Source organism: Aquarana catesbeiana, linkage group LG06 (assembly GCF_042186555.1).
Source record: "Aquarana catesbeiana isolate 2022-GZ linkage group LG06, ASM4218655v1, whole genome shotgun sequence".
NCBI classification, from domain to species: Eukaryota; Metazoa; Chordata; class Amphibia; order Anura; family Ranidae; genus Aquarana; species Aquarana catesbeiana.
In genome coordinates this window covers 59,869,954-59,896,502 of record NC_133329.1, presented here as the reverse complement: position 1 = coordinate 59,896,502, position 26,549 = coordinate 59,869,954, and the positions used below count along the sequence as shown (strand labels likewise).

At 43.7% G+C, this 26,549-nt stretch overlaps 1 protein-coding gene across 1 annotated transcript in view; it reads right to left on the bottom strand.

Annotated features, from left to right (window-relative positions):
• Positions 1-1,458: 1,458 nt before the first annotated feature.
• The window catches only part of LOC141148507 (uncharacterized), a 36,760-nt gene continuing 11,669 nt past the window's right edge, over positions 1,459-26,549 (bottom strand). The window contains exons 4-12 of the mRNA XM_073636034.1: positions 24,653-24,707; positions 24,374-24,514; positions 19,428-19,588; positions 16,895-16,993; positions 12,640-12,785; positions 12,299-12,470; positions 8,947-9,059; positions 6,161-6,245; positions 1,459-4,366 (exon numbers count right to left, since the gene is read on the bottom strand). Coding sequence (XP_073492135.1) covers positions 4,310-4,366; positions 6,161-6,245; positions 8,947-9,059; positions 12,299-12,470; positions 12,640-12,785; positions 16,895-16,993; positions 19,428-19,588; positions 24,374-24,514; positions 24,653-24,707 — 1,029 coding nt within the window. The 3' untranslated portion in view covers positions 1,459-4,309. The remainder of the gene's footprint in view (positions 4,367-6,160; positions 6,246-8,946; positions 9,060-12,298; positions 12,471-12,639; positions 12,786-16,894; positions 16,994-19,427; positions 19,589-24,373; positions 24,515-24,652; positions 24,708-26,549) is intronic.

Sequence of the window (26,549 nt, the reverse complement as noted above, 5' to 3'; positions counted from 1 at the left end):
CCGCACAAAAATGGGCTGTTGCTGCAGCCCCACTAATGGTGCAAAATACAAACGAAAATTCTTGGATAAGATTTTCGAAAGAAAATGCTTTTGAAATTCGACCCATGTATGGCCTGCCTAAGGCTCCATTCACACCAATGCGTTTTTCATGCTTTTTACAGAAGAGCAGGACATTTATTTATTTATTTTTTTTAACATGGGTTCCTATGAAACTTGTTCACATCAATGCATTTTTGTGCCAAGTTGCATTTTTTTAAATCTGCCAAACAACACATTCCTCCCCCCCCCCCCCCCCCCAAAAAAAGGCATAAAAATGCAAAACGTGGTAAATCCTTTATCTATTAATGTTTAACCAGTTCCCGTCTGCTGCATCTACTTATGCATCGACAGAATGGCACAGCTGCGCAAATGGGCGTACCTGTACGTCCCTTTGAATTTGCCGCCGCGAGCTCCAGGAGTAGGATCGCGGATCCCGCAGACTCGATGTCCACAGGGATACCCGCGATCGTCTCACGGAGAGGAAGAAGGGGGAAATGCTGATGTAAACAAGCATCTCCCCGTTCTGCCTAATGACAGGACACTGATCACAGCTCCCTGTAATCAGGAGCGGTGATCAGTGTCGTGTCACACAAAGCCCCTCCCCCCCCAGTTAGAATCACTCCCTAGGACAAACTTAACCCCTTCATTGCCAGTCACATTTACACAGTAATCAATGCATTTTTAATCGCACTGATGGCTGTATAAATGTGAATGGTCCCAAAAATGTGTGAAAATTGTCCGATGTGTCCACCGTAATGTCGCACTCACGATAAAATTTTTTTTTTAAAAAATAAAAAAATAAAATCGCTGATCGCCGCCATTACTAGTAAAAAAAAAAAATTAATAATAAAAAATGCCATAAAACTATCCCCTATTTTGTAGACGCTATAACTTTTGTGCAAACCAAACGCTTATTGCGATTTTTTGTTTACCAAAAATATGTAGAGGAATACGTATCGGCCTAAACTGAGGGGGAAAAAAATGTTTTTTTTATATATTTTTCGGGGGTATTTATTATAGCAAAAAGTAAATAATGCGTTTTTTTTTTCAAAACTGTCACCATTTTTTTTGTTTATAGCGCAAAAAACAAAAACTGCAGAGGTGATCAAATACCACTAAAAGAAAGCTCTATTTGTGGGGGGAAAAAAAAGGACGTCAAGTTTGTTTGGGAGCCACGTCGCACGACCGCGCAATTGTCAGTTAAAGCGACGCATTGCCGAATCGCAAAAAGTGCTGCACTACACTCAGGTGTGAAAGAAGCTTTAAATATCCCACGTGAAGCATCGATAAGGGATTAACAGACCAGAAGGGAGCAAATTAAAAGCGTTTATATTTTTGGGGCGTATACAACCTTGATGTGTTCATATCTACTGCATCACCAGACCATAAACTACAACATTAAATACACCAACGAGCCACAACGGAAAATAAGTTATTTATTGTCTTGTACAAAAGCTCTACATGAACCGATTACTAGGCTCACTTTTCATTTTCATAACGGTGCTTTTAAAGAGAACCTGTCATTTAAAGTGGCAGCCTTGATAAGATAAAATCGGCCAATTTGGCAAACTACGCAGCCTGTCGCCCTAGGAGGAACCGGCGATCGCGGCAATAGGTGATGTCGCACCAGTTCCTTCTTAAAATGATGGGTTAACAATTGCGCCAATCTACAAAAAGTCCACTGTGATATGTAACAGACAGGTACTTTTCGGGACAGAGATGGAGTGTAAACAAGACTGCCCCCTACTGACCAACACACAATACTGGCAGTTACAGGAAGACGAGAGGAAACGTTCACAGTGATTCTAGTTTTGTAACAATAAAAAGTAAAGGCACTGCAGCGGGGGGCATCTCGTCTCCGGATTGCTCAGATGTATACATGACTTATAAATAAAAATGGTCATAAAGACACTTATTACTGGCGTTTGACAACAGAATAAAACGTAAACCCCACACAGGTCAATGCTACTATATGTAGGATTACAACCACAGGAAAATATAATGATTTATGGAAAAAAAAAATATACACTGTGTAGTAAGAGACGTACCTTACAATATAGCTACAGAGAAGGGAGTGTTTTGTTCACAATGAATGCCTTCTTATTAGGGTAGCACCGAAGTCTGACAGTCTATGGCAGCATTTCTCAACCTTTTTACCATTAAAGAACGCTTGAGACAATTTTTAGGTCTTGGGGAAACCCCTGCTAAAACCAATTCTTAGGGGTTCAGTGGGAAGAATGTCCTCCGTACATTGGCAGGATGAGGGTCTCTTACATTGGCGGTAAGTGGGAAGAATGTCCTCCTTACATTGACGGTCAGCGAGATGAAGGTCTCTTACATTGGCGGTCAGCGAGATGAAGGTCTCCTACATTGGCAGTCAGTGAGATGAAGGTCTCCTACATTGGCGGTCAGCGGGAAGAATGTCCCCTTACACTGGTGGTCAGCAGGATGAAGGTCTCTTACATTAGCGGTCAGTGGGAAGAATGTCCTCCTTACATTGGCGGTCAGCGGGATGAAGGTCTCTTACATTAGCGGTCAGTGGGAAGAACGTCCTCCTTACATTGGCGGTCAGCAGGAAGAACGTCCCCTTACACTGGCGGTCAGCAAGATAAAGGTCTCTTACATTGGCGGTCAGTGGGAAGAATGTCCTCCTTACATTGGCAGTCAGGGGGAAGAATGTCCTCCTTATATTGGTAGTCAGTGGAAAGAACGTCCTCCTTACATTGGCGGTCAGCAGGAAGAATGTCCCCTTACACTGGCGGTCAGCAAGATGAAGGTCTCTTACATTGGCGGTCAGTGGGAAGAATGTCCTCCTTACATTGGCAGTCAGTGGGAAGAATGTCCTCCTTACATTGGCGGTCAGTGGGAAGAATGTCCTCCTTACATTGGCGGTCAGTGGGAAGAATGTCCTCCTTACATTGGCAGTCAGTGGGAAGAATGTCCTCCTTACATTGGCGGTCAGTGGGAAGAATGTCCTCCTTACATTGGCGGTCAGTGGGAAGAATGTCCTCCTTACATTGGCGGTCAGCGAGATGAAGGTCTCTTACATTGGTGGTCAGCGGGAAGAATGTCCTCCCTACATTGGCGGTCAGCGAGATGAAAGTCCCTTATATTGGTGGTCAGTGGGAAGAATGTCCTCCTTACATTGGTGATCAGTGGGAAGAATGTCCCTTACATTGGTGATCAGTGGGAAGAATGTCCCCTTACACTGGCGGTCAGTGGTAAGGAAGCCTTTCCTCTACAGTGGTGGTTAGCATTACAGACAGCTAAAAAGGAATGGTGTTATGCCACTGACTGCCAAGTGATGCTGACCATGGAACTATGCAAGCATAGGGAACCCCTAAGCAAGCTCTGGATGAACCCTGGTTGAGAAAGGCGGGGGGGTCCGTGTGGTTGGTTTGACCCTCGTACAGGTTTTCCCCACATGAAGAGGTTCAGTAAACAGAAGTTACAAGTCACATATCATAGAAGCCTTATGGGTTTCAGGTTAATGGATTAAAAGAAACATGTCATGAAAGCTGGTTTCGAGCACAGGTCGGGCTCCTTCCAAACACTAATGCAAATATTCAACTCCCACAACCAGTGCTTGTTCCAAGTCAGACATCTTACTGTGCAACATGTTAAAGAGGACCATTCTGCCCTGGAACTAGTACCCCCATGCAGGAGTTGGGGGGTGACAGCCTCCTGCACCAGAATACAGCCTGGTCTATGACCAAACTAAACAAGGCGTGTTGAGATTTGCCATGTCACAAAACTCTAGCTTATAAAAATATCAGTAGTTAATTGCTAGTGAAAAAGTAGAGTAGACCCCTTAAGCCTTGTTCTCACCAGATGACAATGTGCCTTAGTGCGTTCTAATGGAGCAGAAAAATGCTGCAAGACACGAGAAAGTCTTGTTTTTCTATAGAGCCTATGCACACCATTGCATGTGTGTGGGGGTCAGACATAAAACCAAATGCCACACACTGCATTTTAGGTATGCCGACCATGTTTTCCCATTCACATCAACTGAACGGGATCCTTCACATCACAGATTAAATACTACAAAAAACAGAACCACTGAAACGCATGCATCTGGTGTGAACAGGTCTGTACCGGCCTGAACTAGTGTTGGGTTGTATGGAAAGTGGGGACAAGAACATCGGAGGGAAGAGGAGTGGCCGTAGTGTTGATCGGTGTAACAATCTCAGATGGCCCCTGTAATAGGGAAGAGGTTAGTGGTGGCTGATGAATAATTGGGTAGCGGGTTTATCTCAGTCTTCTCCGGAAATCAGCTCATGTCATGCTCACCCACACTTTGCTTCAGATACTCTTCATAGAGGTGTTTCTGAAAAGGTGAAAGAATAAAAAAAAGTGAGAAAGGAAGCCTGGACATTGCATAACATGGCTGCAGAGTATTGCTGCAAATGGAACAACCATTTTGCAATTCCGCAAACATTTTGAATTCTTTTAAATTGAATCAAAAGTATACAGCAAGTAAAACATTCTGAGTTGCTGATAGAATAAAGAAGGATCAAAAAGATTTGTTTTTTTTCCTTTAAAAAAATAAATAAAAATAGATTTTTTTACTTTTAATCACTTCTATTGCTATCAGACTGAATATAAACATCCTTGTGACAGCAATAGGCATGTGACAGGTACGCTTTATGGAGAGAACTATCTCTTCTCTGCACTTAAAAGCATTCAAAAGGTGGCGGCGTCCCCTCCCACTGCTTGTAAAAGCAATTGAGTGGCTGGTGAGCCGCTCCGATTGCTATTACAAGAGAGCCGACCGCCGGCTCTAAAGAAATGATACCGGGGTGATGCCTGCAGCTGCATATCATCCTGGCATAACCACCGAAAGGTCAAGCGGTGTACGGGCATGTCGCTGGACGATAAGTGGTTAAAGTAATTGTTGTTTCAAAATTTTTTCCAAAAAATCCTATTAATATTCCATTTGAATGGAAATTCTGATCTCAACATTAAACATTTATCAATGGCCGGATAAAGCAAGTCTAAAACGTGAGGTCTTGCATTTTAATTATAAACACGACTCCGCGTGTCAATGAACTACAAGTCACAGCATATTCAAACAGGCAGCAGCAGTCCATACATGCTGAGACTTATAGTTCCAAAAGTACCCCCTCCCCACCTGCCCGGACTGCTTATACCAAGTAGACATGTGCAATTTGTTTAGTTCCGAATTCGTTTAACAAATTTTGACAAATTCGTTAATTCCAAGATTTCCGAATTTTTAAATTCCCGAAAATTCCAAAAATTCTTTGGAAATTTCGAAATTCAGAAATCGAAAATTCGGAAAATTGAAAATATGAAATCCTGAAAATTCAAAACAATAAAAATTCGAAAACCCAAAATAACTAATAATAACTAATTATATTATAGGTATTGGAATTTCTTTTCAAATTTGCCTGTTAGTGAATGTAACAAATACGAATTTATCTGAAGTTACGAATGCCGTATCGAAAAGAATGGAACGTAACAAATTAATAATATTAAACAATAATAATAATAATAATAATAATAAAACCTTTTGATTATTTATTATTAATTCGTTCCATTCCATTTGTTTAGATGCGGCATTCGTTATTTCGGACAATTCGTAACTTCAGATAAATTCTTATTTGTTACATTCACAAACAGCCAAATTTGAAGGGAAATTCCAATACCTATAATTTAATAGTTAGTTAGTTATTAGTTAGTTAGTTAGTTAGTAGTTATTTCGAATTTTACTGATTTTCTTTTTTTCAGATTTTCAAATTCCGGGAATTTGGAATTAGAAAATCCTGATATTTTGGATTTCCGCAAAAAAACAATTTTTTTGTCAGTGCACGTCTAATACCAAGTGTATAACACAGATATCGTCTCTGTCTAGACAATCCTTCCAACAAGCGCTTTGTATTATAAACAGCCCCATGACCATAATTTATGGTTTTCTGTGCAGCGACACCATGAGAAGGGGGGGGGGGGGGTAAGGGGCGGGATCCACTGCTAACATTTCAGGAAAGTGACAAATAATGTTCTACTCAGGCCGGAGTATTATTTTCCCCTGCTCTATGGAAGGCACACTTTGAGACAAAGCTGCAAAATCTTCTTGGGCATTAGAAAGGTAAAAATGTGTCACCTTTTTCTCAGCAACGACTTCGCCGATATACGTTTGGCGGTCTTGTAGGAATCGCCGCTGTTTCTTGCTTAGAGTTGGACGTGTCCTATAAAAAGGTTCACAAGAAGAAAAAGATTATTATGCAAATGATTCTGTGGAGGGAACATCCGAGTGCAAGTCTCTCCAGGTCTGGTCCTGATCTGAATAATAAAATGAGTGTAAGCTCCTTTGGTGCAGATTGATGTGCTTGGCTCAGTGTTCTCTGTACAGCACTGCAGTATATGTCAGAGCTATATAAAGCTATAGTGTGCGGCTGTCGTGATGACATTAGAGTTGCAATCTCCTCTGGCACAGAGACAGATGTGAATGGCTTAGTGTTCTCTGTACAGCACTGCGGTATATGTCAGAGCTATATAAATGTATAATAGTGTGCGACTGTGGTGGGGAATAAGAGTGTAAGCTCCTCTGGTGCAGAAAGTGATGCGAGCTGTTTATTATTCTCTAGTTCTAGTAAGGTCATCGAGTATATTATACTGTACAATGCGCTCTTGTGTATTTTAGTATTGCATGTAGTGTCAATATAAAAGAGAACATGTCAGAGCTGTCATGAACAATAGTTTGTGACACTGCAAGCTCTGGGACTGTCCTCACCATTGCTCTACCAATTACCGAAACAACGACCCAGACCCACGTAGATACAGTATCTCACAAACGTGAGTACACCCCTCACATTTTTGTAAATATTTTATTCTATCTTTTCATGTGACAACACTGAAGAAATGACACTTGTCTACAATGTAAAGTAGTGATTGTACAGCTTGTATAACAGTGTAAATTTGCTGTCCCCTTAAAATAACTCAACACACAGCCATTAATGTGTAAACTGCTGGCAACAAAAGTGAGTACACCCCTAAGTGAAAATGTCCAAATTGGGCCCAATTAGCCATTTTCCCTCCCTGGTGTCATGTGACTCGTTAGTGTTACAAGGTCTGAGGTGTGAATGGGGAGCAGGTGTGCTAAATTTGGTGTTATCGCTCTCACTCTCTCATACTGGTCACTGGAAGTTCAATATGGCACCTCATGGCAAAGAACTCTCTGAGGATCTGAAAAAAAGAATTGTTGCTCTACATAAAGATGGCCTAGGCTATAAGAAGATTGCCAAGACCCTGAAACTGAGCTGCAGCACGGTGGCCAAGACCATACAGCGGTTTAACAGGACAGGTTCCACTCAGAACAGGCCTCGTCTTGGTCCACCAAAGAAGTTGAGTGCACGTGCTCAGCGTCATATCCAGAGGTTGTCTTTGGGAAATAGACGTATGAGTGCTGCCAGCATTGCTGCAGAGGTTGAAGGGGTGGGGGGTCAGCCTGTCAGTGCTCAGACCATGTGCCACACACTGCATCAAATTGGTCTGCATGGCTGTCGTCCCAGAAGAAAGCCTCTTCTAAAGATGATGCACAAGAAAGCCTGCAAACAGTTTGCTGAAGACAAGCAGACTAAGGACGTGGATTACTGGAACCATGTCCTGTGATCTGACCAAGATAAACTTATTTGATTCAGATGGTGACAAGTGTGTGTGGCGGCAACCAGGTGAGGAGGACAAAGACAAGTGTGTCTTGCCTACAGTCAAGCATGGTGGTGGGAGTGTCATGATCTGGGGCTGCATTAATGCTGCCGGCACTGGGGAGCTACAGTTCATTGAGGGAACCATGAATGCCAACATGTACTGTGATATACTGAAGCAGAGCATGATCCTCTCTCTTCAGAGACTGGGCCGCAGGGCAGTATTCCAACATGATAACGACCCCAAACACACCTCCAAGATGACCACTGACTTGCTAAAGAAGCTGAGGGTAAAGGTGATGGACTGGCCAAGCATGTCTCCAGACCTAAACCCTATTGAGCATCTGTGGGACATCCTCAAAACGGAAGGTGGAAGAGCGCAAGGTCTCTAACATCCACCAGCTCTGTGGTGTCATCATGGAGGAGTGGAAGAGGACTCCAGTGGTAACCTGTGAAGCTCTGGTGAACTCCATGCCCAGGAGGGTTAAGGCAGTGCTGGAAAAGAATGGTGGCCACACAAAATATTGACACTTTGGGCCCAATTTGGACATTTTCACTTAGGGGTGTACTCACTTTTGTTGCCAGCGGTTTAGACATTAATGGCTGTGTGTTGAGTTATTTTGAGGGGACAGCAAATTTACACTGTTATACAAGCTGTACACTCACTACTTTACATTGTAGCAAAGTGTCATTTCTTCAGTGTTGTCACATGAAAAGATAGAATAAAATATTTACAAAAATGTGAGAGGTGTACTTACTTTTGTGAGATACTGTATATAGGGGGTTTTATACATCAGCTGCACCCTTGTACCAGGCCAGTGACCAATTTGTTAAGCAAATATATGAGAATAAAAGTTGTGAATACATGGAATCAGTCTTGTTTTTGATCAGCAGCTCGCTCATTGAAAAACGGATTTCCTCAACTACACAAGAGAGGTGGATAGAGGAATCTCCTCCCCGCTGTGTCATTGTATTCTGACAGTGGGGGCGCCTCCATTGTTAGAATACACTGATCAGCACTGAAGTTGATTGGCTGCAGCACAGATTGAACAACAATTTCCAACAAGCCGCTTCACGAGTAGTCAATCATTAGATCAACTTCTCACGAATGGGAATGGCCATAGATGGATCAAAAATTTGCCAGTCCCTGCTGAACCAAACTAATTTTAATGCATTTATGGCCAGCTTAAGAGTCTGCGGAGCAAGACACCTTTGAAAACAAGAGTGACATTTAAGATCAGCTTACCTGAAGCATCTCTGGGCCAACAGCAGGAACAGAAAGGCCAGCAGTGCAAGAGACAGGAAAGTATAAAGAACGTAATCTTCCGGAACCAGAGACCAGAGAGTTTCAAAGGGAGACTGCAAATAGGAAGAGGAAAGAGACCCATAAAATACACACAGGCAGGACAATATTGTGCATATTAGATCAGCAGCAATCATAAGCGACCTTCCTAAGTCATTGTGACAAAATGCGTAGGGCGAGGCCAATGTACAATGACATCAACATGCATGGAGGAGGGGGGAGGGAGGGGGATGTAGGTTGGAATCAGTGGTGTGCTTGTCTTATACAATCTCATATATCAGTGGCGCACAGCACTATACAAAAATAATTTAAATGAAATTAAAGGGATTGTAAAATGATCACCTTGTAAAACAACTAGCGATGCACCGAAATTTTGGCGGCCAAAAATTGTGTTTTCTGCATCATTTTGCTGATAAAGAGAAAGGTGGCAATAATGGAATTTACTGTGCTTATGGTGCGTTTCTCATTAGGTCATGTGACTCAAAAACTGCATCAAAAATGCAACACGGGTGCGTTATTTCTGCGTTTTCAATGCATTTCAACACGGAGGTGAGTTTTTGGTGCTGTTTTATTTTAACGGACCAAAAATGCAGAAAGCAAGATTTTTAAACGCAACGGAAGCGCAATGGACCAGTGTGAAGCTATACATAGAATTTAAAAGGGACACGTTTTTCTTGAGCTTTTCTTGCGCTAAAGATGCCGATAATGGCCGACAATAAATTCATATTCATTTAAATTCTTGATATTAATTAAAAACTTGGAATATAATACAAATACATCTAAAAATCTCTCTCTATATCTAATATATATATATATATATATATATATATATATATATATATACACATACACACATACACACATATATACACACACACACACACTATATAAAATATATATATATTATACACACACACTATATAAAATATATATATATTATACACACACACTATATAAAATATATATATATTATACACACACACACACACACACACACACACATACATACATACATATATACACACACGGCACTCAAGGTTATTATTCATTATGCCTCTAAAAAAAAAAAAAAAAAAAAAAAAAAAAAAAAGAAGAAGAAGGAGGAGGCGGCAAGAACCTTTTGTACAGATATAAAAAAAAAACAAAAACAAAAAAAATTATTATTAAAAAATACCCTTTTTCTCTTATAAGTGATCGCATTACCTATGTTCTCAGCTGCATAAGGGCTGCTGGGGGAGGAGAAGCAGTAGCACACTGAGCTCTCTACTAAATGGCTGTGCAGTGGGGGCGTGTCAGGACAAGTCTGATCATTGGAGGAGAGCAGGCTGAGTTCCCAGCATAGCCAGAGAACTGACCATGCTGCGCTCTCCTGCTTAGTGTGGTCAGTTTTTAATAGGAAAGCAGGGGGACTTGCAGCAGCACCGGGTATTTCACACAAAGGAAACAATACAAAGAGAACAGGAGACTTTCTCATACAAAGTACATGGTACAGTAGCCACATATCAGAAATATGAAGTGTTGGGGTAACAAACGCTTTAGCCTATACCGTGCAACAAAATTTATCTCTGTAGAAAGTCTCAGAAATTATATAAATGTGTCCAAAATTATTAACAAAAGTTCCTCAATTATAACAAGGTCTGATTATTCTCTTCCACTAGTGCCATGTACCCTTACACTTGCTATCACTGTAGGTATATTTCACTGAAACCTTTCTCCTCCTTGTAATGTGCAAAGCCCATCACCGGCACTCTAGAACTCTCACTTTATGCTTTGACCCAATAAAAATGAGGTCTGATGCGCTTTCCCTTTAAAAGAGGGCATCATATGTCAGGAGTGTCGTTTCCCTCCGCTCTGTCCAGATGTCCTTCAATCCACCTCCATTCTCTGCGATCCTTCAGTTATTGTAAGTGGGAAGCTCAAAAAAAAGGAAGGAAGGGAATATTATATTTATAACCACTATTATGTTTTATTAAAGAAAAAGCCAAAAAGTATAAAAACTCAAAAACTTTAAAAGTGCACACAGCCTGATGCACAACAGATTACATGCAATTGAATAGGAAATGTTGATGGCGGCACACTCACTGCGGCGCGACGTGATCGGCTCCTCCCAACGTGCTCATGCGACTTCCTCAGGGGTAATCTGTTGTGCACTTTTAAAAGTTGAGTTTTTATACTTTTGTCTCTTTTTTTAATATAAAAAAAATAAGAGGTTATACAGAATGCACTATAGATTTTTCCTTCTTTTTTGAGCTTCCAACTATAAAAAGGGGTGTACAGTAAGTGCCCTACTTACAAACTAGTTTCATAAGTCCAACAAAGATCAGTGCTAGCAGACAAAGACATTGAGCGCTGATTAGTCTGTTCTGGTGGGGTGGGTGGAGTCCCCCTGTCAGAAGACAATAGCAAAGCTGGGGAGATTGCTTCACCAACATTGCTTGTGTTTGTACAGCTCTGTCAGTTTTTTTTGTTCAGTCCGCTGGATTGAATGAAAAAAAAAAAAAAAAAAAAAACTGTACAAAACATATGCATCTTTGAAAGTTAGTATAAAAATAAATACCGTATTTATCGGCGTATAACACGCACTTTTTTCCCCTTAAAATCAGGGGAAAATCGCGGGTGCGTGTCATACGCCGATCCCCTGCGATCCTGAGCTTCAAAATCGCCGACCTCGATTTGAAAATGGCGCCGCCGGCGCCGAAATACACAGAGCCGGTCCTCGGCTCTTCTCGGCCACTTTCGGCTTCACTCGAGCGCCACCCGAACTTAGCCGAGTGTACTCGGCTAGGTTCGGATAGCTCCGCTCACAGTCACGCCCATCCCGGGCGGGACTACGAGTGGAGCCGAAAGTGAACGAGAGCCGCCGAGAACCGGCTCTGTGTATTTCGGCGCCATTTTCAAATCGCAGTCGGCGATTTTGAAGCTCAGGATCGCAGGGGATCACAGGATTTTCAAACTGCGAGCTGCAAGGCTGCACTGGGGCAAGGCTGCAATGGACACTGGGGAAGGCTGGACTGACAAGGCTGCACTGGGGCAAGGCTGCACTGATGGTCATTTAAATGTAAGTTTTTTTCCCTTAAACTTCCCTCCTAAACTTGGGGTGCATGTTATACGCCGATAAATATGGTAACCCTTTCAAAATTGTATAACTTCCAGTAACTGTGGAATGTTACAGCTGGAAATCCCTAACATGTACTCCATAAAAACACCTAAATGGTCATAGAAAGGGTATGGTCGTGACATCTATGTCTTCAATAACTAACTCCCCCAAAGACCACCCCCACATTTCCCTCCTTACCAGGTATAGTTCCAGGGTCTCCACTCCCGAGGCGCCCAACAGACCGGCCCAGACAGACTGTGGGATGGATCCAAAGAGGGCAGAAGCAAAGAGGAAAAGGGGGAGAAGAAAACCGGAGAGGCCAAAGAGACATCCCCGAACCCGAGAGCGCCGGTTCCTCCAGACTGTCTCGCTGTAAATGAGAAGAAGCACGATCGTAACCATCACAAGAAACTCATAACACACAGACTTGGAGTCACCATGGCTCATCACCGTACACATTCACCAGCAAAGGATTATGGGACATGGCTCTCATATACAAAAATACACATTGTAAAGGTCACCCTTAGCTATATACTCACTCATCTTCCTGCAGGGCTTTCTCAATGCTCTCCGTCAGCTTCTGGCAGTCCCTGCCGAGTGTGTTCAGTGTTGTCTGGACTGTCTGAGTGATGGTCTTCTCTATGGTTTTACACACATCTTCAACCTGATTAATACAGCGACTTGGCTGGAGAGACAGGAAGGTCTTATTAATTTGGGAGCCTCAAGAACCATATCATCAGTATTCCACTATACAGGCGACCCATAGTGGCCTCTAGCAATATACTGTATATACCCGAGTTTAAGTCAATCCGAGTATAAGTCGAGGCCCTAATTTACCACAAAAAAATGGGAAAAACTTATTGACCCGAGTATAAGCCTAGGGTGAGAAATGCACAGCTACTGTAAGTGGAAAAGAGGGTCAACAATGCCCATTTGCATGCCTCACTGTGCCCAATTGCAGCCATAGGTCCCCCGAAGTTCAAACTCGGTAGTTAAGGGTTCCTAGATGCCCCCTAGCTGCAGCCAAAATTTGGGGTCTCTGAACCCAAAGGGTCCCGAAATGACATTGCTGCAGATGGACACAGTTGACCGACTTTGGGGCCCCGTATCTCAGGGCCACTTGGTGCTAGGAACCCCAAATTTGGTGTGCAAACCCAGTGGAACTGGTGCCATAAAATATCCAAAGCTGGGGTTTCCAGCAACAAGTGGCTTTTCTTCAGCAAAAAATTTCATTTTCCAAACTGACTTTGGGGCCCCGTATCTCAGGGCCACTTGGTGCTAGGAACCCCAAATTTGGTGTGCAAACCCAGTGGAACTGGTACCACAACATATCTAAAGCTGGGGTTTCTAGCACCAAGTGGCCACTGGGTTTGTACACCAAATTTGGGGTTCTTAGCACCAAGTGGCCCTGAGATACGGGGCCCCAAAGTTGGTTCAGAAAATGTCAAGCACTTTTCTGCAACAGAGAATGACATTTTCCGAACAGATTATGGGGCCCCGTATCTCGGGGCCACTTGGTGCTAGGAACCCCAGCTTTGGAGATGTTGTGGTACCAGATACGGGTCCCCAAAGTCGGTTCGGAAAATGAAATTTTTTGCTACAGAAAAGTGCTTGACTCGAGTATAAGTCGAGGGTGCACTTTCAGCACAAAAAAAATGTGCTGAAAAATTCGACTTATACTCGCGTATATACGGTATTCCAGCATTGAACCCTCAGAAACTAGCTGTGTGGACGCTGCTGGGGGAAGCTAAAGAAGGGATGATGTGCAAATTCATCTCTCTCAGCTTTCTGTATCCTCAAAATAAATGTCCAATTCTTTTGAATCTGATAATATTGAGAACCACTGCTGACATTGTTTATAATCATTGTTTGCACATTTGAGAGACAGTGTGTTCCAGCATCCCAAGCAGATGTGTTCCAGGACCTCCAGATTATAGACAGAATGGAGAAGTGAGGCCTAGTGCACTATAGGAACATTTAGAACGGGGGTGGGAGTAGGTTCAGTTAAAATTAGACTGGACTTCCATAATAAGTCTGTTCTATCTACCCTGTAAAAGAAACGGTGTCTATACTTAGCTATTCTGAAGCTGCTCTAGTCCAGTCAGATGATCGGGTCCCAGCACTGGCTTCAGTGTAGAGGAGGGACAGCCAACAACAGATGCCCCCTAGTAAGCCTATGGGTGAGGTTATTGCCCAGGCTCTGCAGTCATTGTCACTGCCTCTCCTTTAAGTGAAGCCACCCCTTGGACCTGATCACGTGACCGGACCCAAGCGTCTTCAGAATAGGTAGTTAGTCAGGTTGAAAGAAGAAAAAAAAAAAAAAGGACACAAGTCCATCTAGTTCAACCAATAACAAAAACACAACCATACAATCCTATACTAACAGTTGATCCAAATACAAATACTGCAGCTGCTGACTTTTAATAAATCGGACACTTACCTGTCCCAGCGTCCAGCGATGCGGGGGAACGCAGCCCCGCTCGTCTCCGCCTCCTCTCTGTGGCGCCGGCATTGTAACTGTGGGCGCCCAGCTGTGGCTTCACAGCCGGGCACCCACTGTGCATGCGCAAGCCGCATGGCACGCCGTGACTGGCCGGGCAACCATCTGGGACCTGTGATGTGTCCCAGATAATTGCCGAGAGTGAGGGGGGGGGGGAGAGGTGATCTCCCTTTCGGTGCCGCGGCGCACCGGGAGGAAGTGGGAGCTGGAACCCTCTAAAAAAAAAAAAATGACATGCCAAATGTGGCATTTCAGGGGGTCACCTTCCCTTTACATGCAAGTTCCATTTTTGGGTTGAACTCTGCTTTAAAGTGGTTAAAAAAGCATAACTACTTTTTACCTTAAGGCATCCCTTGCTTAAGGTAAAAAAGGTTTAGGAATCAGTATTATGCCTCAGCCTGCTCCCCCCCCACCCCCACCCCTTTTCACTTACCTGAGCCATCATTCAATTCAGCACTGTGCACGTCTGCAGCTCTTCTCTCCCCTCACTTCTGGGTCTCACAGGCTTTGCTGAGGCAGCAAGAGCCATTGGCTCCAACTGCTGTCAATGACAAGGAAGCAGGGCGGGGGAGCGGGGCCAAGTCCTGCTAACTGTGTTTAAATGAAGAGAGCAAGACTCGGGAGCGAGTCTACTTGGGTGCCCCCATAGAAAGCTGGCACTAAGGAGAGGGAAGGAGCCAAGAGTGCTGGCATGGGACCACAGAAGAGGAGGTTTTGGGCCACACTTTGCAATTTTATTAAATTTTGTTTTTGCATTTACAACCACTTTAAAATGGCTCCCACCTCCCTCCTAACACCTATGCTTACCAGTAGTAGAAGAAAGATACATATAATTACCTATAAGCAAGGTGCTTAGGTCCAGTCAAGTGATCAGTTGCCCTCACGTCATGTGACCAGACCGGAGTGCCCTGCAAATAGGCAAGTATATGCATCTTTATTTTCTTCTAAGCTGGGCTCCCTGTATGTACCTCAAAGTTCAATTTTCAAGTTTAAAGTGGAAGTCCATGCTAAAACAAAAATCCCTGCATCTATAGACACCCACAAATTAACACTAACCTAGCTAACCCTGTAAAGGAGGAAAAAAAAAAAAAAAGGAGTATACATACCATTTTGAAGCCGATCTGACCCGATCTCCAGCGGCGGAAGCTCTGCAGAGGACACGTCCGACAACGACTGTGAAATTAATGGGATGTGATGTTACCCATAGAGTTACTATGGGGCTTTCTTGTCGGCCGTGTCCTCTGCATCCGTCCACACAGCGAAGCCATGGCTGACAGCTCAGCGTGGGAATCAGAGCTTCCGCTGCTGGAGATCAGGTCGGATCAGCTTCAAAAACAGTAGGTATACTGATGTTTTCTTTACAGGGCTAGATAGGTTAGTGTCAGATCGTAGTTGTCTATAGATGCAAAAAAAAAAAAAAAAAAAAAAACACAACACAACCCTCTAAAAACTGAACTCAGGGCAGATCTAGGACACAAATGAATGCAGGCCTGTAATCATCATTACATAATATAAAAGTTATTTCTGTAATGCAAAACAGTGCAAGTACCCAAATTTGACTTGGTACTAACCTCTTGCCATTCCTGCACAGCAGAGCTAAGACTTGGATCAAGGAGCTAATCAGCTGTGCTGCAAATCTGATGTACTAAGAAGCATGTGGGTAGGAGGAGAGGGTGGCAGAGAGATGAGCTCTACTTCTGTCATTGCCCAAATACTGGCTGAGGAAGGGACAAGACCTATTAGGGACCTAGTCATTAACTAAATGACACTAAAATGACTGAGGCAATAAATTAAGATAGATCATTTGTTATGAATGGGCTGCCATCGAACCACAATGGATGAAAAGACGCACATAACCCTGTATTATTAATGGAGCGTGTGACAAAACCTACTGTAGAGTGCATTGGGGTGCCATTCACAATAAATGGCACCACGCACAGTTCAGGTGCCTTGCAGACACAGGCATGTTTTACCACTCGTTGGCACAACTCACGAGCGTGAACGGGCTCTTTGCGTTACTTAACTGCATAAGAGAAAAGTCAGGTTTCCTGCTGTGTCAGAAAATCCTCCAGCCTGGCAATATTCCATACGTGTGTCATTGGTGAGATGTTCTCCTGACACTGAGAATCAATCTACTGTCACCTGCAGGGCAAATACATTTCCAGAATTCTTTAACTTGTTTTCTTGCAGGAAAAAAAAGTAATGGTTAAGCATACATAACAGCAGGATTAGGATCAGTGCCAATGAAGCTGACTGGCACTTGAGTGACACATCGGCCTGCAGCAGCTCCTCACCTTGTTGGGGTTGGGGATGTATATCGTTGGCATGTCGAAGCCGCATTTGTTCAGCCCGGGTCTCTTGCACAGCTCCTGTACGATCTGCATCAGCACCCTCTGGAAGGAAAAGTAACAAAAACAAAGTGCATCTGTGGGCTAGGGCAGGAGTCTCCAAATTTTTTAAACAAAAGGGCCAGTTTACTGTCCTGACTTTTTTTTCAAATTTGAAACAAAAGAGTTATACAGGACAACTGTACAATGTAATGTATATGAAATGGAAAGAGTCTCACAACCCAATAAACTAAACATGAGACCAAACAGCAGAAGAAAAAAGAAGAAGAAAAAAGAAGAAAAAAGAAGAAAAAGAAGAAAAAAGAAGAAAAAAGAAGAAAAAAGAAGAAAAAAAGAAGAAAAAAGAAAGAAGAAGAAAAAAAAAAGGAGGAGAAGAAAAAAAGAAGAGAAGAAAAGAGAAGAAAAAAAAAAAAAAAAAGAACAACAAAAGAAGAAAAAAAAAAGAAGAAAAAAAGAAGAAGAAAAAAAGAAGAAGAAAAAAGAAGAAAAAAGGAAAACTGGTGTCAATTATTTCCATATGAACCGATAACCATATGTTGCCTATAGACAAACCGACAATATAGGAGAAAGGGGTTAGACTGTACCAATATGTGAAGTGTCAAACAGACTAGGAGGTGCAAGTTGAAGAGGATTGTAACCATTTATCCCAGATTGTATTATCCTTGCCCAAACATCCTCTATTTATGTAAATCACCTTTTTGTGAGGTAAAGTGTTATTAATTTCAGCAAGCCAGGCAGCTAGCATAGGGGCCTGTCCTTCGGACTGTAGGGGGTCCGGACTGTGGCTATTGGGAGTAGAAAAGGTTCCTGACATCAGTGGGAAAAAACAATGCCCCATCTTTGATGTCAGAGGGAGGAATTGTGCCCCTTTATTAGTGTCATTGGGAGGAATTGTGTCCCATCATTGGTGTCATTAGGGGAAATTGTGCCGCATTGTTACTGTCATTGGGAGAAATTGTGCTCCATCATTGGTGTCATTTGAAGGAATTGTGTCCCATTCTTGCCGTCACTGGGAAAAAATGTGTCCCATTGTTGGTGTCAGTTGGAGAAATTGTGCTCCATCATTGGTGTAACTGCAAGGAATTGTGTCCCAACATTGGTGTCATTAGGGGAAATTGTGCTCCATCATTGGTGTCAGTGGGAGGAATTGTGTCCCATCATTGGGAGAAATTGTGTCCCATCATTGGTGTCATTAGGGGAAATCGTGCCGCTTCATTGGGGTCAGTGGATGAAATAGTGCCGCAAGGGCCAGATAAAAGCAAGCAAAGGGCCACATCTGGCCCCTGGGCCGCAGTTTGGAGGCCACTGGGCTAGAGGACCAAGGGGAAAGGAAACTTAAAAACAACCCCCTAAAAAATAAAAACTGAAACACCCTGCAAAAAATTACGTTAGTAATACTTACCTGTCCCACTGCCAGTAATACCAATACTCACTCTTGCAAACTGGTATGTTCAGCAAAAATACCTTCCAAAGCAGTTTTTTCACTCCCAAGTCTGCCCACCGTCATGTGATCTTTGCCAGCATATCTTCTGACAATCCAGCGCTGCTGTTTGAGCCCACTGCTGACCAGTCTTGTTACTGCCCCTCATTTTGATGTCATCACACTGGTGCAATCTTTTAGAGCAGACCTAGGAGAGGTTATCCTCTGAGGGACATCCAACACCACTGAGATGGGCACCTAAATGTGGATTCAGTTATTTGGGGGCTTTATTATATTTAAAGAGTGCAGCATTTAGCTAGAGAACGGTGGAGTGCTCCCTTGCCAGATCTAAATTTTAAAATGGTCATAAAGGCCGAAGTTTTTTTTCACCTTCATGCATTCTATGCATGAAGGTAAGGAAAAAAAAAACCTGTGTGCAGCAGCCCCCCCCCCCCCCCCCCCCCCCCAACACTTACCTGAGCCCGATCTCAATCCAGCGATGTGCAGGAGAGCATAGGCTCTTCCAGCTCTCTCCCTGCTCAGAGACAGCAGTGAGGAGAGAGAGCGAGGCTCAGAAGTGAGGATGCACAAGTGCCCCCATAGCAAGCAGCTTGCTTTGGGGGCACACAGCAGGGAGACGGAGCCAGGAGCACCAGCGGGGGACCTAAGAAAAAGAGGATCAGGGCTGCTCTGTGCAACACCATTGCACAGAGCAGGTAAGTATAACGTGTTGTCATTTTATGTATCCTTAATATCACTTTAACACCAAACAATGCCCAAGTATCGCCAACGAGGTGTATACAACATCCAGGAATCTACTCCAGATTGTGCTGTTGGAAGTTTCTTAAAACCTTCTACAAAGTTTTACAGTCACACATGACATGTTCTCTTTTTTACTCGTGCAAAAAAAAAAAAAAAAAAAACACACATGCTGCCCATAGAAAGAAAACAATCTTTTCTTTGATAGATGTTTTGAACATGTTCACATTACACACACACGGCCAGCTTTGAAAATTACAACAAAAACAGGATAACGGTTTGCAGAGGTTCCCGTGATACCTGTCGGTCGCTCTCTCCTCCGGCCTCGTCCGCTTTGCTCAGGTAGAAGCGCAGTTTATCGCCGTGTTTTTCGTTGATCTTCTCCACGATGTCCAGGGTGCGTTTACACAGCGCCTGACCCATAGGGTCAAAGAAAACTAGGACCAGGTCACACAGCTCTCCTAAAGGACAGAAACACACAATTTTTTTTTCCTTTCTAGTTTCTAAAGGTGAATATTTTTAAAGGGAATAAAATATATATTTAATATAAAAATTATATTTAATAAAATATAAAATTCTATTTTACATTATGTGTTGTACTTCTTCTGGGCAGTTCAAGTCTAGATGCACCTACACACCTTGCTGCGCATGGTTTTTTTTGTGTTCTCAGAGTTTAAATTGTAGTTTACAGCAATGTTTCTCAACTCCAATCCTCAAGTACCTCCCACAAAAGGTCATGTTTTCAGGATTTCCCCTCAGATAAAAAGGTTGTGGTAATTACTAAGGCAATGAAACTGATCCAAAATCACCTGTGCAAAATAATGGAAAGCCTGAAAACATGACCTTGTTGGGGGTAACGTCATTCTGGGACACGTCACAGGTCCCAAAAAGGCTGCGGGATTATTCAGCAAAGAGCATGAGAAGTGGGAAGCTGGCTACGAAGCCGCAAGGAGTCACAGCCGGCTTCCCACAGTTAACAAGCCGGCGCTCCCGGGACCCGAAGACCAGCAAAGGACTGGCCCGGGTGAAGACGGTGCTACATCCCTGGACAGTAGAGCGGCTTGATTTTGGCTAAAATGAGAATCACAAATTTTTTTGCTTAGAATAAAGATCACGATTCTCGCGGTGTAACATCTTCTTTTACATTATACAAAGAAAAAAAAAAAAAAAATTGGGCTAACTTTACTGTTTAGTTTTTTGGGTTTTTTTTTTAATTCATTAAAGTGTATTTTTTTTTAAACAAAATTGCGTTTTAAAAACCGCTGTGCAACTACGGTGTGACAAAAAATATTGCAACAACCACCATTTTATTCTCTAGGGTCTCTGCTAAACAAAAAATATATCATGTTTGGGTGTTCCAAGTAATTTTCTAGCAGAAAATAATGATTTTTACTTGTAAGCAATAAATGTCAGAAAAGGTTTGAGTCTTTAAAGTGGATGTAAACTCAATGTCATCCTTTCTAAACTACTGCCATAGGGGTTATCTATAAGGATATAGATGCCTCCTGCATGTATCTTTACCTGTCAAATGTCTCCCCTCTGTCTGTTATGAGACCAGAAAAACTGCAGATTCTGTGGGCGGGTCTGTTGTCTGGAGCTCGGTGGGTGGAGTCATGATGTCAGTAGACTCCCCGCCCACCTCTACACTCCCCTTGTCAATATGCATTTTCTCCTGTGTATTTCTTACACTGAACTTCTGCTATGATCTCTAACGTCCAGTGAAAAGACAGGAAAGTAACCACATGACTTCAGCATGCCAAATCATGCTGAGGTGTGGAACAGCCAATCCTTGCAGAGCTGCTGAAGAAAGGTGTGGGGGAGGGAATTAAAAAATAATGCATGTCTTAGGCTAGTGCACGAGATATGTAAATCACCTGTCACTCATAGCAAGGGGGAGGAGCTGACAAAGTTTCTCTCAGTGAACAATAAAAGAGGATTGCTCAGAGATGGATTAACTCTTTGTGGCAAGACTGGGCTCAAATGATAGGAAATCTTATACTTTATATTATGGCATTAAAAAAAAAAAAAAAATTCAGGTTTACATCCACTTTAAATGTTTAAACTTCCTTCATTTACACGCTGGAGTTCTTTCCTTTGATAAAAGAAGAAAAAGATACTTTGTTTCTACTTATTCTGGTTGTGATCAAACTTGGCAGGCTGCCTGGATTTTTTTTTTTCCAGCTGTGAGAACTCTCTGCACTTGTTAAAAAGAATCCTGACCTGCTGTTTTGATGATCGGGAAAGGAAAAAGATCACGAGTTTGATTCTTAACGATTAATTGTGCAGCTCTACTGGACAGGTAAGTGCCCTTTTATTAAAAGTCAGCAGCTACAGTATTTGTAGCTGAAGACTTATTTTTTTTCAAAAATCGGGTAAAGAACCTCTTTAAAGGATAAGTTCACTTTTTAGAAAAAAAAAAATAAATGCAATATTTTGTAGGCAAAATAAATGTGCATTTATTTTAATTTTTTCAGAGCCTCTAAAGCATTGCACCACCAATCAGCAGATCACTGGCACATGCATGTCTCCTTCAGACCTGTCTGTGTATCTGTGTGCCCGTATATCCTGTAGGGGCAGGCAGATATACTGACAGGAAAAAAAAAAAAAAAAATCAATGAACTACCTAGAGGGCTCCACAGCACCGTGGCATTTCATTGAGAACTACAAGCCGACAGCCTCAAAGGCTGTCGGGGCTTGCAGTTCACTCACATAGCTGTGTGTATAAACAAAGTCGTGTGGGCGGAGCCTCACATGGCTACATTGTTTTCAAAACGTGAAAGCTGGTACAGGGAACTTCTCCCTGTACTGCTGTCATTTAACATGTTCCCAAAGGTGAACGCAACCATTAAGATCTACAGTATCTCACAAAAGTGAGTACACCCCTCACATTTTTGTAAATATTTTATTCTATCTTTTCATGTGACAACACTGAAGAAATGACACTTTGCTACAATGTAAAGTAGTGAGTGTACAGCTTGTATAACAGTGTAAATTTGCTGTCCCCTCAAAATAACTCAACACACAGCCATTAATGTCTAAACCGCTGGCAACAAAAGTGAGTACACCCCTAAGTGAAAATGTCCAAATTGGGCCCAGAGTGTGAATATTTTGTGTGGCCACCATTATTTTCCAGCACTGCCTTAACCCTCTTGGGCATTGAGTTCACCAGAGCTTCACAGGTTGCCACTGGAGTCCTCTTCCACTCCTCCATGACGACATCACAGAGCTGGTGGATGTTAGAGACCTTGTGCTCCTCCACCTTCCATTTGAGGATGCCCCACAGATGCTCAATAGGGTTTGGGTCTGGAGACATGCTTGGCCAGTCCATCACCTTTACCCTCAACTTCTTTAGCAAGGCAGTGGTCGTCTTGGAGGTGTATTTGGGGTCGTTATCATGTTGGAATACTGCCCTGCGGCCCAGTCTCTGAAGGGAGGGGATCATGCTCTGCTTCAGTATGTCACAGTACATGTTGGCATTCATGGTTCCCTCAATGAACTGTAGCTCCCCAGACCATGACACTCCCACCACCATGCTTGTCTGTAGGCAAGACACACTTGTCTTTGTACTCATCACCTGGTTGCCGCCACACACGCTTGACACCATCTGAACCAAATAAGTTTATCTTGGTCTCATCAGACCACAGGACATGGTTCCAGTAATCCATGTCCTTAGTGTGCTTGTCTTCAGCAAACTGCTTGCGGGCTTTCTTGTCCATCTTTAGAAGAGGCTTCCTTCCGGGACAACAGCCATGCAGACCAATTTGATGCAGTGTGCGGCGTATGGTCTGAGTACTGACAGGCTGACCCCCCCCACCCCTTCAACCTCTGCAGCAATGCTGGCAGCACTCATACGTCTATTTCCCAAAGACAACCTCTGGATATGACGCTGAGCACGCGCACTCAACTTCTTTGGTCCACCATAGCGAGGCCTGTTCTGAGTGGAACCTGTCCTGTTAAACCGCTGTATGGTCTTAGCCACCGTGCTGCATCTCAGTTTCAGGGTCTTTACAATCTTCTTATAGCCTAGGCCATCTTTATGTAGAGCAACAATTCTTTTTTTCAGATCCTCAGAGAGTTCTTTGCCATGAAGTGCCATGTTGAACATCCAGTGACCAGCATGAGAGAGCGAGAGTGATAAACACCAAATTTAACACACCTGCTCCCTATTCACACCTGAGACTTCGTAACACTAACGAGTCACATGACACCGAGGAGGGAAAATGGCTAATTGGGCCCAATTTGGACATTTTCACTTAGGGGTGTACTCACTTTTGTTGCCAGCAGTTTAGACATTTAGGAGTGGAAGAGGACTCCATTGGCAACCTGTGAAGCTCTGGTAAACTCCATGCCCAAGAGGGTTAAGGCAGTGCTGGAAAATAATGGTGGCCACACAAAATATTCACACTCTGGGCCCAATTTGGACATTTTCACTTAGGGGTAGAAAAAAAAGAGAGACTTCCACCATGTCACATGTGGAGTATGGTGGTCCCATCCCTAATATTTGGAACAGAGAAGGATAACCCCCTAGAGGGGGTTATCCTCTGTTTTCACTTAGGGGTGTACTCACTTTTGTTGCCAGCAGTTTAGACATTAATGGCTGTGTGTTGAGTTATTTTGAGGGGACAGCAAATTTACACTGTTATACAAGCTGTACAATCACTACTTTACATTGTAGCAAAGTGTCATTTCTTCAGTGTTGTCACATGAAAAGATAGAATAAAATATTTTACACAAATGTGGAGGGGTGTACTCACTTTTGTGAGATACTGTGTAATAATAACATCTGATACTAACTATGCTTCATCCACCCTCCTGCTACCTATACTGCCTAACCTGTAAAAAAGATCTGCAATCTAAATGAAAATCTAATGAGCTCCTAACTTCCTGTTAGAATCAACAATGCTGCCTCTGAAACCTCAAGTGGTGCGGTCAGCCCTGCTCGAGTTCTCCCATGCTGGCCTACAGAACACCCCTCTTATGTAATAGGGAGGAGAAGAGGGGAGGTGTTCTGCCGCCCCACAGGGGGAGAACTCAAGCAGGGCTGACCGTATTTGGGGATTTCAGTGCAGCAGAAACAATGTTGTCAACCTCCTACAGGAAGTTAGCCCACTGGATTTCTGGCAGGATAAAAAGATCCTCATCTGTACTTGTAGTATCAGTACAGAGACACATATGGTGAAACTGTGCATCTATTACAGAGATGTACTTTATTGGCACCCTGTAACGGTTCTTCAGTATTCACTGACCTAACCACAGGAGGGCGTTGTTCACATCAAAGGGGTACTTCATGTCTCCATCTACCAGTCCCGGACTGTCCACAAAGGTGACGAGACTGAACTTCTTCTGGCGTGACGTGGAGATCTCAGTGCAGAGGTATTCAGAAACACCTGCAGGGGAGAGGAGCCAGAGTATTAAAAGGAGGATGGAGAAGACAAACCTGCTGAGCAAGTCCTTGTCAGCACAGAGCAAATTATATCTGGAATGAAAGGAAGGTCAGCCAACTGATATGAAGGAAGGTCACTCACCTTGGAAAGACTGCAGAGGTTTGAAGTGAGGATACAGGTGAAGGGTGGCATCTCCCTGTGAAAAAAACAGAAGACGTAGAACAAGCTGAGCCTATATAAATGAGATACACACCCTGATAAAAACACGTCCAACTCAAATATAGAAATGCAATAAATTATGTGAAATAATTCTTCATAGGGCAACATCATGTCTTCTGAGGGCCGCACCTACTGTACTTCATTTCTAGAGAACAGATTAAAGAACTCTGGCAATTATTAAAGAACTTGCAAGATTTTTATTCCCCCCGGGAAGGGGCCCTGCAGACATTTACTTTACTACCGACCTGCAAAATTAGGGAAGCATGGCTCTATAAACCAGAGAACAGCTGGGGCCACATTCAGTTTAATTCTTACACTACAAAAAAGGTCCAAAAGAGGAGGAAGAAAGCCATAGAGTTGGCAGAAAAGGGAGCAAGTGAGAAGGCCAGCAAGAGAGGGAGCGAGCAGATCTGAAGAGGAAGGACCGAGCAACAAAGTGCCAGAAGAGGGAGTGAGCGGGCCAGCAGAGGAGTGAAAAACTTGGCTGGGGAGGGAACAAGTAAGAGGGCCAGTAGAGGGGGGAACGAGTGACAGAGCGCTGGCAGAGGGAGTGAGCAAGTAAGAGGGTGGCATAGGAGGGAGGGAGTGGGCCAGAACAAGAGGGAGAAAGCCACTGAGTGTTCCAGCAGAGGAGGGAGCGAGCAACAGAGAGCGCTGGCAGAGGGAGTGAGCGAGTGGAACGGAAGGGGAGGGACAAAGACCGAGTGCCAGCAGACAAGGGAATGAGTGATTGAGCAGGCCGGCAGAGGAGGGGAGCAAGCGAGAGGGGCCGGCAGAGGAGGGGAGCAAGCGAGAGGGGCCGGCAGAGGAGGGGAGCAAGCGAGAGGGGCCGGCAGAGGAGGGAAGAAGAGAACCCCCCCCGCCACCCCAAAGAAAAGCAGGCTGGCAGAGGAGGGAGCGAGCAAAAAGGCCAGCAGGAGAGGGAGTAAGTGAGCGGGTCGGCAGAAGGAGGAGTGAGCGAACAGAGTGCCTTCAGAGGAGCGAGCAAACAGGGCCAACAGGGGAGGGAACAAGTGAGTGGGTCAGCAGAGAAAGAAGGAAGTGGGCCGGCAGAGAAGGGAGCGGACAAGACGGCCACATGTACACCCCGCCCAAAAAAAAGCCAGACCTGCTGTAAATGGTCCCTTTTATTTCCTAAGTTGTACAATGTTTTTCAGATTTAGAATGTAACGTAAACCTGTGCTTCGCCCATTCAGAGCCAAGTATGCAAAAGCATGTGAGGTCTATGGCTCCAGCTACTCATACCTTACACCAGGGGTCTCAAACTGGCGGCCCTCCAGCTGTTGGGAAACTACAAGTCCCATGAGGCATTGCAAGGCTGACAGTTACAAGCATGATTCCCTCAGGCAGAGGCATGATGGGACTTGTAGTTTTGCAAAAGCTGGAGGCCCCCCCAGTTTCAGACCCCCGCCTTACACAGACCTTTCCCTTCTCTGCCACGGCCGAGCGGATTGGGGGAAAGAAAGGGAACTATTGTGTGCTATGGGAGGTTTGTATGACTCTGAACCTGTTGGCGTGTTCTACCTGGACAAAGCAAAGATTCCCTTTACATAGCTGACATTGATCTACATCAGGGATCCTCAAACTACGGCCCTCCAGCTGTTGCAGAACTACAAGTCCCATGAGGCATTGTAAAACTCTGACATTCACAGATATGACTAGGCATGATGGGAATTGTAGTTCCTTAACAACTGGAGGACCGTAGTTTGAAGACCCCTGATCTACATACTAAGCAGCCACATGGAAGCTGCAAGCTGAAACAAGGCTTGCAATGGGAGTCCCTGCCCCGTAAACCAATGACAGGGAGAGGGAGGGGCTT